The sequence below is a fragment of the Dipodomys spectabilis genome, unplaced genomic scaffold, assembly GCF_019054845.1.
Source record: "Dipodomys spectabilis isolate Male_0828 unplaced genomic scaffold, ASM1905484v1 ptg000089l, whole genome shotgun sequence".
NCBI classification, from domain to species: domain Eukaryota; kingdom Metazoa; phylum Chordata; class Mammalia; order Rodentia; family Heteromyidae; genus Dipodomys; species Dipodomys spectabilis.
In genome coordinates this window covers 1,899,200-1,916,173 of record NW_024870766.1, presented here as the reverse complement: position 1 = coordinate 1,916,173, position 16,974 = coordinate 1,899,200, and the positions used below count along the sequence as shown (strand labels likewise).

The following is a 16,974-nucleotide window of genomic DNA, read 5'->3' as shown; positions in this document are numbered from 1 at the left end:
AATAAAACAGAGAGACAGACAGAGACAAACTGAAAAAGAAAGAAACACAGAGAGAAGTATTAATATTGTTAATATCATGAAAAGGACATCATTAGAGATCTTGTGGACATTAAAGGATAATCAAGAAATGTAGCTACACCCACAGATTAGATAACACTGATGAATAGAACAATTCTTTGAAAGACACAATCTCATGAAATTCATATAAGAAATAGATAATCAGAGCAGGCCTTCATCTAGCAAAGAAACTCAAGCAATAATTAATGAACTTGGATACAGAAAGCACCAGGCCCATACACTTCAATTTAACCACCCATTTGAGGAAGAAATTATACCAGCTTTTCTACAATCTCTCTCAGAGAACAGAAGCTAAGAAATAAAGCATTTTATGAGGTCTGCACCTTAATATAAAAATGAGACAAAGATATTGCAAGAAAATAAAAGACTAATACATTAAAAACAGAGGTCAAAAGTTCTCAACAAAATACTAGCAAATTCGATTCAATAATGTATTTAAATTATAAATGATGACAAGGTAGGATTTGTCCTAATCAAGCAAAGCTACTTTACTATTTGAAAATAAATTAATATATCACATCCATGGGCTATAGAAAAAAATCATATGACCTAATTAACAGATGAAGAAAAGCATTTGACAAAGTTTAACATGTGCATGAAGAATTCTTAGTAAACAAGAAATAGAGGAAAACGTTCTCAACTTAATATAGATTGTCTACCAAAATAAATAAATCCTCCAAACCTTACAGCTAATATTTAACAAAATGGTGAGAAACTCAGAACTTTGCTACTACCTCAAGAACAAGGATGTCACCTCTCACTATTTTGCAACTCTATTCTGGAAATCCCAGCTAGTGCAATAAGAAGAAAAAACAAAGTGTATGCATATGTAGAAGGAAGAAATAAAACTATATCCATAGATACTACCCAAAAATGTGCAAAATAAACTCAGAACTGACATAACAAAAACTTAAAACTCTGATGAGAGAAATCGGAGAACAAAACCAAAGTTAAGAAATTTCACCTTCACAGATAGGGAGACTCATTATATTATTAAGATGTACGTTCTTTCCAAACTAATTTATAAGGTTAATTTCGATCAAAATCTCAGAAAACTGTTTTGTGAACACTGACCAACTGAGATTAAAGTTTATGTGGAAAGGCAAAAGACCAAGTTATCCAAACAATATTGAAGCAGAACAAACTTGGAAGATCAATACTGTCACACTTCAAGATATAGCAATCAAGACAATGTGATACCAGTGAAAGAACAGTCTAATAGATTAACGGACAAGAGAGAGACCCCAGAAATAGACCAAAATATAGTTAACTAATAAAGATCAGTTAGTTTTCGAAGGAGCAAAGATAATACACTCTGGAAAAATTTAATCTTTTTCAACGAATAGTGCTTGAGTAATTGGATATATGCATTCAAAAGTAAAATATGTATACAAGTCTTACATAATTTACAAATATTTATTCAAAAATGGGTCAGAAATTAAATAGTGTAAGACTGTAAAACTCCTAGAAGACAATACTCAAAAACTACATGGAGTGTTTAGATACAATAGATGTATAATTTGTGAAACAGAAATTGGCAAGAAAATTAATGCTCGCTGTGAAAAGTGCTGAGAGAAAACATGTATCTCATAAGAAACTGTTACCCAAAATATATAATAAACTCTTAGGCCAGAAATGAACAAAAAATGTGATTTAAAACTGAGTCAAAGAGCCTGATGCCAGTGGCTCATACCTGTAATCCTACCTACTCAGGAGGCTGAGATCTGAGTATCACCGTCCAAAGCCATCCAGGGCAGGAAAAGTTGGTGAGACTCTTATCTCTAATTAACCACAAAAAGCTAGAAGTGGATCTGTGGCTCACGTGGTAAAATCCTAGCAAAAGAGCTTGGGGACATTGCCTAGACCTGGAATTCAAGTCTTAGAATGGCACACAGGAGTGCGCGTATGGATGTGTGCGCGCCCGCGCACATACACACACACACACACACACACACACACACACACACACACGCCAAAGGTCTCAACAGCTACCTTACTGAAGTAGATATACTGATGGCAAATAAGCATGAAAAAAAGTTCAACATCACGTATCACAAGGGAAATATATGGTAAGACAATGCAATACCATGAATGGCCAAAATTCAGATCACTACCAACAGTGGCAAGGATGTGGAAAAATCGAAGCTTTCTTTTAGAACTGGTCTGAAAGCAAGCAATATGATATTGGAAGAAAGCTAGGTAGTTTCTTAGAAAACTAGACATACTCCTACCTTATGATTCCTATCACTCTTCTTACTATTTATTTGGTGGAAGAAATTGATAATGGGTATTCTATGTACATGTGGAGACACTAAGTAGATGCAAAACGTATGTATTCTCTGTATGGTTTTTCTCTGTAAGCCTAAAAATTCTCTGAAGACAATATACTTTAAAGTATATGACTGTGGCTTAAATATAAGAACTCAAACTAATAAACTCTAAAGGAAAAAGCCCTAAATTTCTGTGGCATGGATTAGACAATGTTTTCTTAACTATAACATCAAAAGCTCAAGCAATAAAGGAAAAACTAGATGAGCTGAACTTTATAAAAATGAAAATATTTTATGCCTCAAAGACCAACATCAAGCGAGCCAATATTATGGCAGAATGAGAAAACATTTGTAAATCTGTATGTGCTAAGAAGTGTTGAGAAAGTCTAAGACATCTGGGAGAAAATGTAAAGGAGTCTCATCATTTAACAGGATATGAATATACATACCTCCAAAGAAGAAATACAAATAAGTGCTTAACATCACTAACTATGATTGAAATTGAAATCAAACCCATTTACTTCATTCTTACTAGGATAACTAACATCAAAAAGGCAGAGATAATACCTAGTGATGGTGAGAATCCTGGCAGGGATGGGGAATGTCTGAACATGAGGACATCCAAGAGCAGTGAAATCACTTGATACAGGCCAGGGTGGACACCCAGTGCTTCTTGGGAGGCTTCCCTCAGCCTATCTTCCTGTATTGATACTTTATATGGCATGTGCTATGTTATTAATATCTAAATTGCTCTGGGCAGGAAAAAGGTTCCCACCCTCAGAAGAATTGAAACCTTCCTATTCTGCTGATGGAATGTAAGGTGGTACAACAAAACAGTCTAGCAGGTCATCAAAAAGTTAAATACTGAGTTATCATGTGACTTGGGAATTCTATTCATAGGGATATACCTAAGAGAAATGAAAACACATGTCTGTAACAGATATGAATGTTGACAGGAATATTATAGTGTAGAAAGGTACAAATGGATAAACAAAAGGTAGTATATCATACAACAGGCAACTTATTACATGTAATTTATATATGTATATTTAAATATATAAACATATACTATATATAATAGAGAGAAATAAATGAAATATTGATGCATCCCATAACATGAGTGAAACTAAAACTGTCATAATAAAATTATTCATTGATATGTTAATAACAAAATATATAGAGACATCCAGTAAATTAGTTTCCAGGAGTCAAGAGCGATGTAGAATACTGCTAATTGGTACAGAAATGGGGATGGAGATATCTGAGATGATCAAAATGCTCTAAAATTATTGATAAATTGTGAATTTCCTAAAAATATTAAACTACATTTTAAATACATGAACTGTATGAAATGTAAATTATCTTTTAATAAAGCTATTATTTTAACAAGTGAGATGAAATAAGTATAGCACTAAAGTTCAAAGCTATGTCAATGTAAGTATTAGGTCAAGGCCAAGCCTAAGAACTGTGCTCTAAAATTCTTTTCTTTTTTCTTTTTTTCTTTCTTTTTTTTTTTCTTCTCCTCTTTGGTTTATCACCTGTCATCAGTGTTTCTGATTCTGGTACCCTGTGCGTTCATCTGATTTGAGGAAGGGAAAGGGAATAACAAAATGGTGAAACAAAGGACAAAGGATGAACCAATGCAACAGCAATACTCACAAGGCACTGTGTTGGAAATGAACTTTACAATTAGGGCGGTAGGGAGAGAAGAGGAAAAGTGGGAGAAAAATGAGGGTAGGGTAACAATGTTTGACCATAAATGTATTAATTACCTTACTTATGTAATTGTAACCCCTCTGTACATCAACTTTACAACAGAATTAAATTAAATTTAAAAAATTCATGTGTGTGTGTGTGTGTGTGTGTGTGTGTGTGTGGAGGAATGTGTGTGTATGTGCATGCACACTCACAGTCCCGGGGTTTAAGCTCAGGGCCTCATGTTTGCTCAGCAAGTATTCTACTACATGTGCCATGCCTCAAATGATTTTTCTTTTAGTTTGCCTTCCAGCTCAGAACCTCACTAACTTTGCTTAGGCTGAACTTGAAAAGAGGATCTTCTTGCTTCCTCTATCATGGTACCTGGGAACAGAGTTATACTTAGCTTATTTGTTGAGATAAAGTCTCACTAAGTCTTTGCTGTGTTGGACATGATCTTCCTGTTTCTACCTAACAAATAGCTGGGGTTACAGGCATGAGCCACTGTACCCAGGAAACAAATAGTAAATTGGACTGAAATTGAAAATAAAATAAAAAAGTCAGAATAAAAGTAGAAATGAGAATCCATTGGAAAGTATTTAGATGTTTGTGAATTAAGATATAATCTAGTTAAAACAAGTAACTTTTAAGCTTCAAGTAAAATCAATTTCTATACCCATGTCAAATACCTGACCAACACTATTACTTTTTCTTGATTATTGTGAATGTTTGTAAATATAAAGACAAATGGATGTTTCGCAGACTGTTAACAGCCCTCTTGTCTAAATATGACAGCAATTTGCATTTATAATTACTAAGAGTTTAAATTAATTCATTTAAAAATAATATAAATTGGCATAAGATTTTTGGTGCTTTGAAATTTTCCCTTTAAATTATTTTTTTTAATTTAATTTTATTTTATTTGTGAACATACTGTACAGAGGGGTTACAATTACATGGGCAGGATAATGCGTACATTTCTTACCAAGCATTGCAGCCTCCTCCTTTGTTTACCCTTCACCTCCCTTCCCAGCCTCCCCCCTCCCCCCCTAATCCCAATCCTTCTCCTTCTCCCCCCTTCCTCCCCGGGCCCCCCCCCCCCCCACCGACGTTGTAAAGCTCGTTTTGGACATGACAACTTGTACTTCTCATTGTTGCAACAGGTCCACCTGTATCCTTAAACAACTGGTTTTTCCCCATCTCCTCCACAAGTTATACTGACATCAAATATAGTGAAAGCAGGGGTTATACTGTGGGGGAGGGACATACAAAGCAACAAAGAGATAATCTTATAAATGTGTTAGAAACACATGCATGAAAGAAAAAAACATTACAATACATATCTAAAGATTCATTTTCCTGACATCACATTATCTGACCTTTTCCGCTTGACTCATACATATACTAGATATTGCAAATAAGGGAAACCATGGGACCTACATTTCTTTGGGCCTGGCTTACTTCATTTAATATAATTTTTTCCAAGTTTTTCCATTTCCTAACAAATGGGGCAATGTCATTCTTTCTGATGGAGGCAAAGCAATATGAAAACATTACAGAAAAGTTGGGATATAAAAATTTCATTTATATTACCAAGATAACTATTTTCATTTTCCAACGTACCTTTCAGAATATTTTTCAAATGCATATATTTTAGTCTAATTGCAATCATCTCTAAAATATAATTTTGTATCTTGCTTCTCCATTTAATGCTTATAAGCATTTTCCATATTGTAGTCTTTGTAATTATAGTTTTATGGCAATATAATTTTTAAGTGTACATGATTTATTCAGCAATTATTTTAGAGTTGGACTGGTAGTTGCTTCCAATTTTTTGATGTTATAAATAATATTGCAAAGACTATGTACAGATTCTTTAATGTTACTGTCTTAAAAGAGATGGCTAGAAGTGGAAACATTTTTATGATAGTTGACACACACTGCCAAATTATTTTCATCTCTACTTGGACCATCCATAAACTTCTCAAACTTAATGTGTTCCAAACTGAGCTCATCATCACCCCACACTACCTCCACCTGTTTCCTCTATCTCCTTCCCCCAAGTGATTGGCAACCCCAGATGCTCAAGTCATGAACCCAAGCACCATCACCTTTGACTTCTCTCCTTCTCGCTGCAGTTCAATCCATCATTAATCTCTAACATCTACTCTGAAATAACTTACGAACACAGGTCACAGTTCTATCACATTGCTACAACTCTAGTTCTAGTCACTAAGGAAAGTATCTTCCATGGGGGTAAAGCATTTCTTTAATCATTCTTCAACCTAGTCTTTGCCTTTGTCCTCAGGGAGCCTAACTTCTGGATGAACGAATGGATGAATGAACAGCATTATACAGGTTAAAACTCAGAAAAAAATCATATTAAGTGAAGTAAGCCAGACCCAAAGAAATATATGTCCCATAGTTTCCCTCATTTGCAATAATTAGTATACGTATAGGATAATTTTATCAGATGAGCAGAAAAGCTCAAAAGCTATGTACATATGACCATATAAGATGATCCATCAGAAAGAATGACATTGCCCCATTTGTTAGGAAATGGAAAGACTTGGAAAGAATTAAGTGAAGTTAGACAGACCCAAAGAAACATAGGTCCCATGGTTGCCCTTATTTGCAATAAGTATATGTCTGGGACAAGCAGAAAAGGTCAGATAAGATGATGTTAAGTGAAATGAATCCCAAGATAGAGACACAAGTGGTTTTTTTCTTCCTTGCTATTGTTTCTAACGTATTTATAAGGTACCATGTGATTTTTTTTTTGTTGCTTTGTATGTCCCTCCTCCATGGTATAACTCCTGTTTTCACTATATTTGATGTTGGTGTAATTGGGGAGGGGCAGGGGAAAAATTTTTTTGAAATAGGGATACAGGTTGATCCATTGCAACAATGAGATGTACAAAGCGCTATGTTGAAAACTGAACTTTACAATTTAGGCAGGGGTGGGGGGGGGTGTAGCTGAGGAGATGGGAGGGAAGGGATGGTAGGGGAAAAACAAAGGAGGAGGCAACAATGCTGGATAAGAAGTGTACTCATTACCTTGCTCATGTAACTGTAACCCTTTTGTACATTATTTTCACAATAAAAAACAATTAAAAAAAAGATGTTGCTCATTGAAATGAACTCCAAGATATGGACATAAGAGGTCTTTGTTGTTGTTGTTTTAATACACTGTGTGATTTTTGTTTCCTTTGTATGTTCTTCCCCCCTGTTGTCACTGTACTTGATTCTGGTACCCTGCATCTTTGTATATACATCTGCCTAATTTGGGGAGGGGAAGGGGAATAACAAAAAGCTGAAACCAGGACACAGGATGACCCATAGTAACAATGATACCTACAAGACAGTATATTGGAAATGAACTTTACAACTTCAGGTGGGGGGGGGAGCGGGTGAGGCTGGTAGGGAGGGGAAGGGATAGTAGGGGAACAAGAAGGGAAGGGATAACAATGCTTGACAAGAAATGTACTCATTGCCTTACTCATGTAACTGTAACCCCTCTGTAGAGCATCTTTACAATAAAATAAAAATTTTAAAAAGAACAGTAGGTTATTAGATTATTGTATAGGTTTTTAAAAAAAGTTTTTTTGTAGAATCAGTAACTTTGAACGTATTATATCTTTTTAATAAAATGTTATGCTGTACACGCTAATGCTATGATTCTCATGGTTTAGTTTAAGTTAGCTTTTTAATATGCAGAAGTTTAAATAATTAGGGAAGTGAAATGAGAATCCTCTTTACTTTTTTATCTTATCATGTTTTCAAATTTTCAAAAGTGGACAAATTAATGAGATGTGGTATATTATTAAGTAAGAACAAGGCTATTGATGGACAAAATACGGTGCTTCAGGGTGTTAGCAGTAACCTGATACAATGCGATGATCTTTTTTCCTTAGTTGTCCAACTCATTAATCTATTTTGTTCTTTATGGATGCCTATAAGAGATTTCAGACAGCTTTAAAGAGCTATGTTCATGTATGTTACAGGCTCTCAAGGTCTCAAAAGCAATAGTACCTTTCTGTTTTTCTCCTCATCCTTCTATTTTGTATATATCTGTAATTCATCAATTAAACAATAGGATAAAAATAAAGAACTAAAGATTTATGAGATTATAATAAAAGTGCATAATCAAATGACTAAATTACCAAAGGAAAAAACAACAATGTATGGAATTAATAATTACAAATCCAGAGCACTGAGTTTTACATTGAACTTCCTCAATCCTAAATCAAAACAGCTGGTGCTAGTGGCTCACACCTTTAATCCTAGTTACTTAGGAGGCTAAAATCTGAAGATCACAGTGCAAAGCCAACCTAGGCAGACAAATCTGAGAGATTTCTAGTTGAGAAGCAAAAATGAAGAAATAGAGGTATGTGGCTCAGGTGGTAGAGTGCTAGCCTTAAGCGAAAAAGCTAAGCGAGAGCAGGTGGCCCTGAGTTCAAGCTTCAGTATCAGGCACCAAACACATAAAAACAAGAAAAATAAAAACTCAACAAGAACAGCAAGAAATGCGATCCACGTGTCCTTATTGAAAAAAGAAATGTGGCTATTCCTCAAAGATTTAAGAGACTTAAAGACTAAGTTCAGTAAGAATTTGCTCATGTTTCTTCCCCTCTAACTTATTATGTCTCCTCGTCAAGGAACATGGAATTCATTGGGTCACCTCAAATCTCAGAACCAATGCATGAAGTCCTTCCTCTATGCAGGCTTCCCTTTAGTCTACAGTAAGTGTGATCTATTTAACTGAAAACTTTGGTTATCAACCTCTTTTTGTAAAGATCCCCAGTATCTCAGGATAAAATCCACATTATTTTTTCTGGTATAAAAGGATGTATTTGGTTTGGTCTTTGCCACTTCGTAGCTCTCATACTTCTGGAACCCTTTGCCCACTTCTTTTTTTTAGTTTTTTTTTTTTTTAATGTAAAGATACTGTGTAGAGTGGTTACAGTTACATGGAAGTAAGGTAATGAGTACATATCCTAGCGAGCATTTTTACTCCTCCTTTGTTTTTCCCCTACTATCCCTTCCCTTCATACCTCCCCAACTCCTCCCCCCTCCACCAGAAGTTGTAAAGTCTTGTGTCTTGTACGTCTCATTGTTACAATAGTCAACCTGTATACTTGTTTCAGCATTTTGTTATTTCCCGTCTCCTCCCCAAATAGAAAAATACATATACAAGATGCAGGGCACCTACCTACATTGGAATTCTATGCCTCCATCAGAAAGAATGATACCTCCCCATTTGTTAGGAAATGGAAAGATTTGGAAAAAAAATATATTAAGCGAAGTAAGCCAGACCCAGAGAAACATAGGTCCCATGGTTTACCTTATTTATAATAACTAGTATACATCTAGGCTAATCTTACCAGACAAGCAGAAAAGGTCAAAAGCTATGTACATATGACCATATAAGATGATGTTAAGCAAAATGAACCCCAAGATAGGGACACAAGAGGTTTTTTCTTTGTCACTGTTGTTTTTAATGTACTATGTGATTTTTAAATTTCTTTTGTATGTTCTTCCCCATGGTATAACCCCTGCTCAACTCTTTATAGTAGGTTTTCAAATCTATGATGCTTTAAAAAAATCAGTATTGGGGTTTGAACATAGGGTCTCATGCTTGGCTCTATAACTTGAGCAATGCTTCTAGCTCTTTTGCTCTTCGTTTCCTTTTCAGAAAAGATCTCACTAACTTTTTCCCTAGCTGGCCTCCACCCTCCATCCTGCTATCCCTTGGTCTACCTCTTGAGTAGCTGGGATTATAGGCATGTGCCAACATATCTAGCCCATCCACCATGCTCTCTTATACCCGGAGATTTTTTTTTTTTGCCCCACAGGGTTCTCCCTTCCCATTGTCTCAGCAGGATAATTTATATTCACATTTTCAACTCATAACATATATCAAGTTTCTTTTCCTCTATGAATCTTCTCTAGCCATAGGTGTGAAGTCAAGGAGAAGTACTCTGAATACCTCAAATTTGAAACTCACAATACTCATTTTGATCATTTATTTTCTTGCCTAGCTACGTTATATTTTTCCAAAGACTAACACAATATTTTTCCATAAAAATACTTAATGCAGCTGGGCACCAATAGTTGATACCTATAATCATAGCTATAATCATAGCTACTCAAAGGCTGACATCTGGAAAATCACAGGTGGAGGACAGCCCAGGCAGAAAAATTATAGAAAAAAACTAGACTGGAGGCATGGCTCAAATAACAAAGCATTGATGGAACAAGCGAGCCAAGAAAGTGAGAGACTTTGAGATCAACTCCAATTCTGCCAAAAACTTTAAAAAAAGGATAAAATATCTAGTTGCACTGACTTAAATGCATAAAAAAATGGCCTGATCATGGTTTCCAAATTTTGTTTTAAAGATTTTTTTCAAAAAAGGTCTATTTCAGATTGCCATTATTCTATAAAAAGAAAAATATTTGCACAAAACACAGGAGGAATAATATTTAAGAAAAAAAAAACGTAATCCTGTAAGTTAGCTAACTATGAGGACAATTTCAGAACCCAGGTTGGTCTAGGACTATTCCTTGTCTTCATATCAATATTTGACAACCATTTACTAACAGTTCCTTCCTCCAGTAGAATTTCTTCCTGAGGATTACGATCCAGGGCAAAAATGAGACAGTTAATTAGACGGGGTATTTTGTGAAATGATCTAGAGAATAAACTAGGATTCTGTTGCTGATTGAGGATGGATCAGCATCCTTCGGGAGACAAGAGGATATAGTGGTTACTTTGACAATCTCTTATGAAAAGTGAGTATATTCTTTAATCCTCACACTCCATCATTCCCTCATAGCCACCATTTACACCACATCATTCACCCATGGTTGGCAGCTACGACATGCCTAAAGTGAAATATGAACCTGCTCTTCTTTCTACCAGCTTTATCCCAGGCTAAATACATCCACGAGTCTTTAGCTTCTGGCTCAGTGTCAGGAGCAAAAGCAACATCAAGTGTGCTCAGAGCACAGTTGCCTTGGAGTTATAATTCTGGCAAGTGAAAATGAATCTTTCAGAGGGTTCAGCCTTCCTTTGCAGAATCTACTTCACTTTGAAGTAGATCTTCATAATTGTTTTCTGTGTGATTTAAAAGTTTTAAAGCTGCTAGTGAGTTCTAGAGATGTAATGAGGAGCTGGGATGCTGAAGAATAGGTTATTGGTGATTGGCATTAGCTCTTTAGGCTGTGGAAGAATATACAGTAAGTTTACTATAGGAATCTACTACTCTTACACATCCACGATCTATTAAGACTACATATTCCAAGTATGGGGAAATCTGCAATTAGTTTATTGTGGCTACCATGAGTAAAAGTAGATAATTTCATGTACATCTTTCTCTCCCCCTGGAAATCTAGGAGTAAGACCTATGCTAAGTATTAAGCAGAATACATGTTTAATTCGTGTACTAATTCTTCACATGCTTAATATGTCTGAATTATATACATGTATTTTAAATAAAATACCAGAAAATCAAGGAATTACATTCCTTGGATATCTCTGACCTTACCTCTTAATGCTTTCAATATTTCATTTTTAAAAAAGAGTGATATATTATGATCATTTTCAAGATAAAATACAGTAAAAAGTATACTGAGTAAATTAAAACTATAAGATACATCATTGATGAGAAAGGCACCAAAGATGAGGTAAACATGGGATGTATGTCCAAATATAAAGAAATAGGCTAACAAAGTTTTTGTTACCATGACTTCATACGGCAACTAAAGAAAACATGCAAAACCATTCTCTGGGGCAAACTTTTCTCCTGGAATTATAATTCAAGCAGGATCCTATTTCACTTGTATAGGGGTTATAGAGTTGGCACTAGGCACAATTTATAGAAACACTATTTTAAAAGACTTCTCATATGAATACTTTGTAAAGGTTAAGGCTTAACATTAAATTAAAACTCATGGAAAGCATTTCAAGTTGGGAAGGGATCTGAGACAAGAGTCTAAATAAATGCCACAAGACTGATTCAAATAGCATGTGCTGCCCTCAAGCAGGTGTTGGGGGCAGTCAGTCAGCTAATGACTGAACTCTCTACAAGTACTTGGAGGACAAAAAAGTCTGTTCTTAATTTAGCATCCCATGCTCAGGCCGAGCCCTAGGCTCAGAGTTAGAATCTCTATGGGGCATCAGAGGCCAGCAACCTATCCATACTTTTAATAATGCTATACTGGTGATTCTCAGGCTGGACATACTTGGGAAATACTTCTTTGGTCAGAGTTTAGTTTGAAGTTGATTTGACCAATTTAATTTAGTTCAAGTTCTAATGCTGTGGCCTACACTACTGACTGAAGAAAAATGAAGACCTGAACAAAGTATAACTTCAGAAAATTCTACCAGTTTTCATTATGGTTATAATTCTATTTCCTCGACTTCTGTGTTTTAACAGTCTTCATAGAATACTGTACATTAAGAAACTTGTTGAAAGGCTCCATAGTTGGAAAATTTTTTTCCAGGGGGAGGCTACCATTTCCTTTGTTGCATGGTTCTGCTTTTTAAAATTCTTCACAAGGAAGGAGATTCACATTACAACTCTAGTAGTGAAAATTTTAACGCTAGAGTTAGGTTTTCGGATAGAAAGCCAATCAGCAGTCAGACAAGAGATAAACTATTTCCCTCAAAGCACTTACGCGTGGGCCTGACTGACTTCAAAATCCATTGCTATAACATAGGAGATAAAAGTTAATGCTGAAATGTTTAAGTTGGACTTTACAGATCACTGCTTTCCCCTCTGCTCCCTCAGTCTACTCCCCAGACCTCATCTGTGTTATTTGTGATCTTTTCTGTTATTTCTAACAAACTTCTCCTTTAAAGCTGTTCTGAAATCTAATTCTTACTAATCCAGGTATCCTAGTTAATTCGAGGCATCACCTGTATGAAAGTGATACCAGGATTAAGGATGAAGGAAAAGTTAGAGAGGATACACGCTGTGAAAAATGTGATTTACTCCACATATTGTCCTTTTATAGGATTGAAGGCAAAGCAATTCTGCATCAGCCTACAGATTAGAAATTAAAGATGAAAGTCTGGCTTGACATTGGCATTGCTGTTTTCAATTTGCTCAGGTTAGGAGTGTTTCTTGACTTCTATGAAGATACAGCTCATACTCTGTATGATTTGAAACCTGACAAATCCCTCTCCAATACACGTCTCATTAATCATTATAACAACCCTGAAAGTGTATCATCCTCACTGGAGCAGAAAAGGAAGTTGAGACACAGAGAGGGTTGGTGTTTTCTAAGTGCCGCCCAACTTGTGAGTGACAAGGCCAAGCTTTAGGCTCTCGTGTCACAGGAATGGGTTTCAGAAGCACTTCAGCCATCAGTCACTAACACATGGTGGAAAGAATGTCAAAGGCAAAGAAATAGTTTCCTAGAATAAAGTTACAGCAGTCGGTACATCCTTCTACAGCTGATAACCAGGCATCAATTTCCTTTGAAATTCATGGTTCTAAATAATCAGCTTCTCTACAGAAGACACAAAAGCCTTACTACTATAATACATAATACGGATCCTGACCCGCAGTTAGATTTTCCCGAGTGCTGGGACTCAGAACTTAGAGATCCATTAACACTATCTTTTTATCAATATGGAGAATTGCTAATGTTCCTATTGTTACAACATCTATTTCTTAATAAAAAGAAAACTGCAGAAGGTCAATCTATCTGTAATAAGTTTGATAAGATCACTATACTTAAGAATCCCTATTTATGCCAAAGAAATAAAAAGTGTACTTACCCCTCCTTCATGTCATTTATAGGAAGCGGCACCCTGCCACCCCTGTCCAAGGCTGACGTGATGTTTATAGCGTTCAGACGTTCTGGCTGCCACACATTTTTTACGGCCCCTAGAAAGTCTCCCAGAACCTCACTGGCCAGCATTTCTTCAACGTTCATATTTTTTATAAAAAATTCTGCTTGATATGGCAATGGGAAGTCTAATTTTGGAGAAAAAGGTATATATCTTTAGTAAAGTAGTCTTTTAAAAGGGAAACAAAAGAACAATTTGAGATTTATGAGTTTTGTTCTAATAATAGGAAGTAATATCAAAACTGTCAGTCCTCATATCCATGGTTCTATGTCCTTGGATACAAAAAAAAACTGTAGATGGATAGTTAGGTAGGTAGGTAGATAGATAGGTAGATAGATAGATAGATAGATAGATAGATACATATAGAAAGGTTGAAATATATTTAGAAAAACTGTACAATATTTTTCTTGTCATCATTCACTAAACAATTTGACCTAAGAACTATTTATATAGTATTCACATTGAACTAGGTATTATAAGTGTAGAGAGATATAAAGAATGAAAGGATGTGTAGGTTCTATGCAAATACTGTATCATTTTGTCTAAGGGACTTGAGCAACCTCAGAGTTCATTATTCACAGGGGTCTAGGAATAATCCCTGGAAGATACCAAGGGATCGTTGTACTAGCTTCAGAGACTTTCTCTGTAAAAAGAGGCTGTATCCAAAAACATAATATAGACATAGAACTTTACCTATAATATAAAAAAAATGCAAAGCTCACCAGGGTAATTGATCATTGCGGGATTTGGTCCATAAAAGAAAAAAAATGAAATATTTTAAATTTATAATTACTGATATCATTTATAACATGACAAAAAATTTATCTTTCTACAATTATACTAATTATATATCTTAAACGAATTCTAAAAATCAGAGCAATTCTATTATTTTCACTTTTCTATTATCAAATACTCTAGGAAAAATTATGAAGTCTCATGAAATTCTACATCTTAGCTTGTTAAAGACTTACTTAGAGCCAGGCACCAGTGACTCACGCCTGTAATCCTACCTACTCAGGAGGCTGAGATCTGAGGATCACAGTTCAAAGCCAGCCCAGGCAGGAAAGTCCATGAGACTCTTATCTCCAATAAACCACTAGAAAACTGGAAGTGACCCTGTGGCTCAAGTGGTAGAGTGCTTGCCTTGAGCTGAAGAGCACAGGGACAGCACCCAGGCCGGAAGTTCAAGCCTCATGACCCACAAAAAATAGAAAGGCTTACTTAGAATTTTTTCCTCCTGAAATTTCACTAAAATTCTGCAAACATTTTAAAATTAGTATTTAAAATCAATTTAGTGTCATATTCACTCAACAAAAAATGCTCCAAATAAATATAAAAATATTTCAATTGGTCTTGAGTCAACAATCATATTTCTTTTTTAAATCTTTTTTTTCTTTTTCTTTTTTTTTGTCCATCATGGGGCTTGAACTTTGGGCCTGGGCGCTGTCCCTCAGTGCTTCAGCTCAAGGCAAGCACTCTACCACTTGAACCACAGTCTACTTCCAGTTTGCTGGTGGTTTATTGGACATAAGAGTCTCAAGGACATTCCTGCCCGGGCTGGCTTTGAACCACAATTCTCAGATCTCAGCCTCCTGAGTAGTTAGGATTACAGGTGTGAGCCACCAATGTCTGTCATATTTCTTATATTCTGACTTTTCCATTATGATTAAGAGTTAGCTTTATTTTTATGTAATACAATTTTTATAACAAATATTAATTTAAAAATTACTACAAAGCAGTCCAAGCAAAGAGAATTGGCTAAATTATAACAGTGAATTCTCACAAGGAAGTGGGTAGTCTCTTCTTGTGTTTTGCTTTACACTTTCAGATGTGAAGCTTAATTTTGGGGGGTTAAGGAAGTTGTACTGTGATTTGAACTCAGGGCCTAATGCTTGCTTGGTTTGCTTTCTCCATCGTTGATGTACCATTTGGGCCTCCAGCCTAGCTTTTTGCTGTCTAACTGGAGATGGAGTCTTATAACTTTTCTGCCCACGCTCTGGATCTTAGCCTCCTGAGAAGCTGGTATTATAGGTATGAGCCTTAGTACTGGGCTTAGGGAAGCTTATCTTTAGAGAAGTTAAGGAATGTACAAAAATTTGAATTTACCTCACATAACTTTTCTCTAAGCCACAGGATGTGGCTAGAAAGTCCTCAGCAGATTCCAAATATATAGTACAAATTTGAAAAATATTACAACTTTAGTTGCTATAATAATATGAAAAGTGGAGTTCCGGGAAGATGGCGGAGGAGAAGCTGGAATCTGAACAAGCTCTTGCATAGAAAACAGTTTCAGAGTTCCAGTGAACAGTCCCAAGCCAGAGAATCACACCAAGTGTGCCATCACAGGACAGAGAGTTAGTCAAGAGAGGGGAAGCCAAGCAGACACATCTGAGCGTCTGCCAGCAGCTGCTGCTGCGGCGGCAGGGTCGCAGCGGCGACCGCAGCCGCGGCCATACCTGAGCGCTCACACAGAGAGTCCGGGACGAAGGAGCCAGACGCAGCGGGCGAGCGGATTCTACTCAACACCAGCAAGAACCGACAAGGAGCGGACAACTTCATCCTACACTTTGCAGACCAGAGACGACCCGGGATCCAAGACTCGGCGTGAGTAGAAGCCCGACTTCCTCACTCCTTCTCAGGGAGCAGAGGAGGGAAGGCCACCCCTCCCCCCCCAGCACCGGTGATCTCCATCTTGGATACCGACAAAGCTCGGAGGAGCGGCTAGCTCCAACTCAGGCCTTGGAATAAAACTAGTCATTTAGCAGGTCACAAGAACTTAACGGCGAAGTGACCTCACAGACTCAGTTCCATCCAGGGAAAAGTCACCCAGCTCAGGCGCCAGCCATTGGAGTGGCTCTCCTCACCGGGTAACCAGAGCCAGAGGCTGGCCCTCCCTCTAGCAGCCTCCACAATCAATTGAAAAACAGAAACCCTGAGAATGGCTCCAGGCTGGGTGCTGTGAGTTTTTTTTCACAAAATAGCTCCAGGGAAAAGCTACTGTTTGTTGAAAGGCCTCAACTCTACCCAGAACCTAGCCTCATCACTGCATCCCCCTCTTTTGTGATTCTCAAA

General features: G+C 36.5%; 1 protein-coding gene across 5 annotated transcripts in view; it reads right to left on the bottom strand.

Moving 5' to 3' along the window:
• The window catches only part of Sgce (sarcoglycan epsilon), a 76,119-nt gene that overhangs the window by 22,911 nt on the left and 36,234 nt on the right, over nucleotides 1-16,974 (bottom strand). For all 5 annotated transcript variants that reach the window (XM_042684734.1, XM_042684738.1, XM_042684739.1 and 2 more), the window contains one exon: nucleotides 13,831-14,029. In XM_042684734.1, coding sequence (XP_042540668.1) covers nucleotides 13,831-14,029 — 199 coding nt within the window. The remainder of the gene's footprint in view (nucleotides 1-13,830; nucleotides 14,030-16,974) is intronic.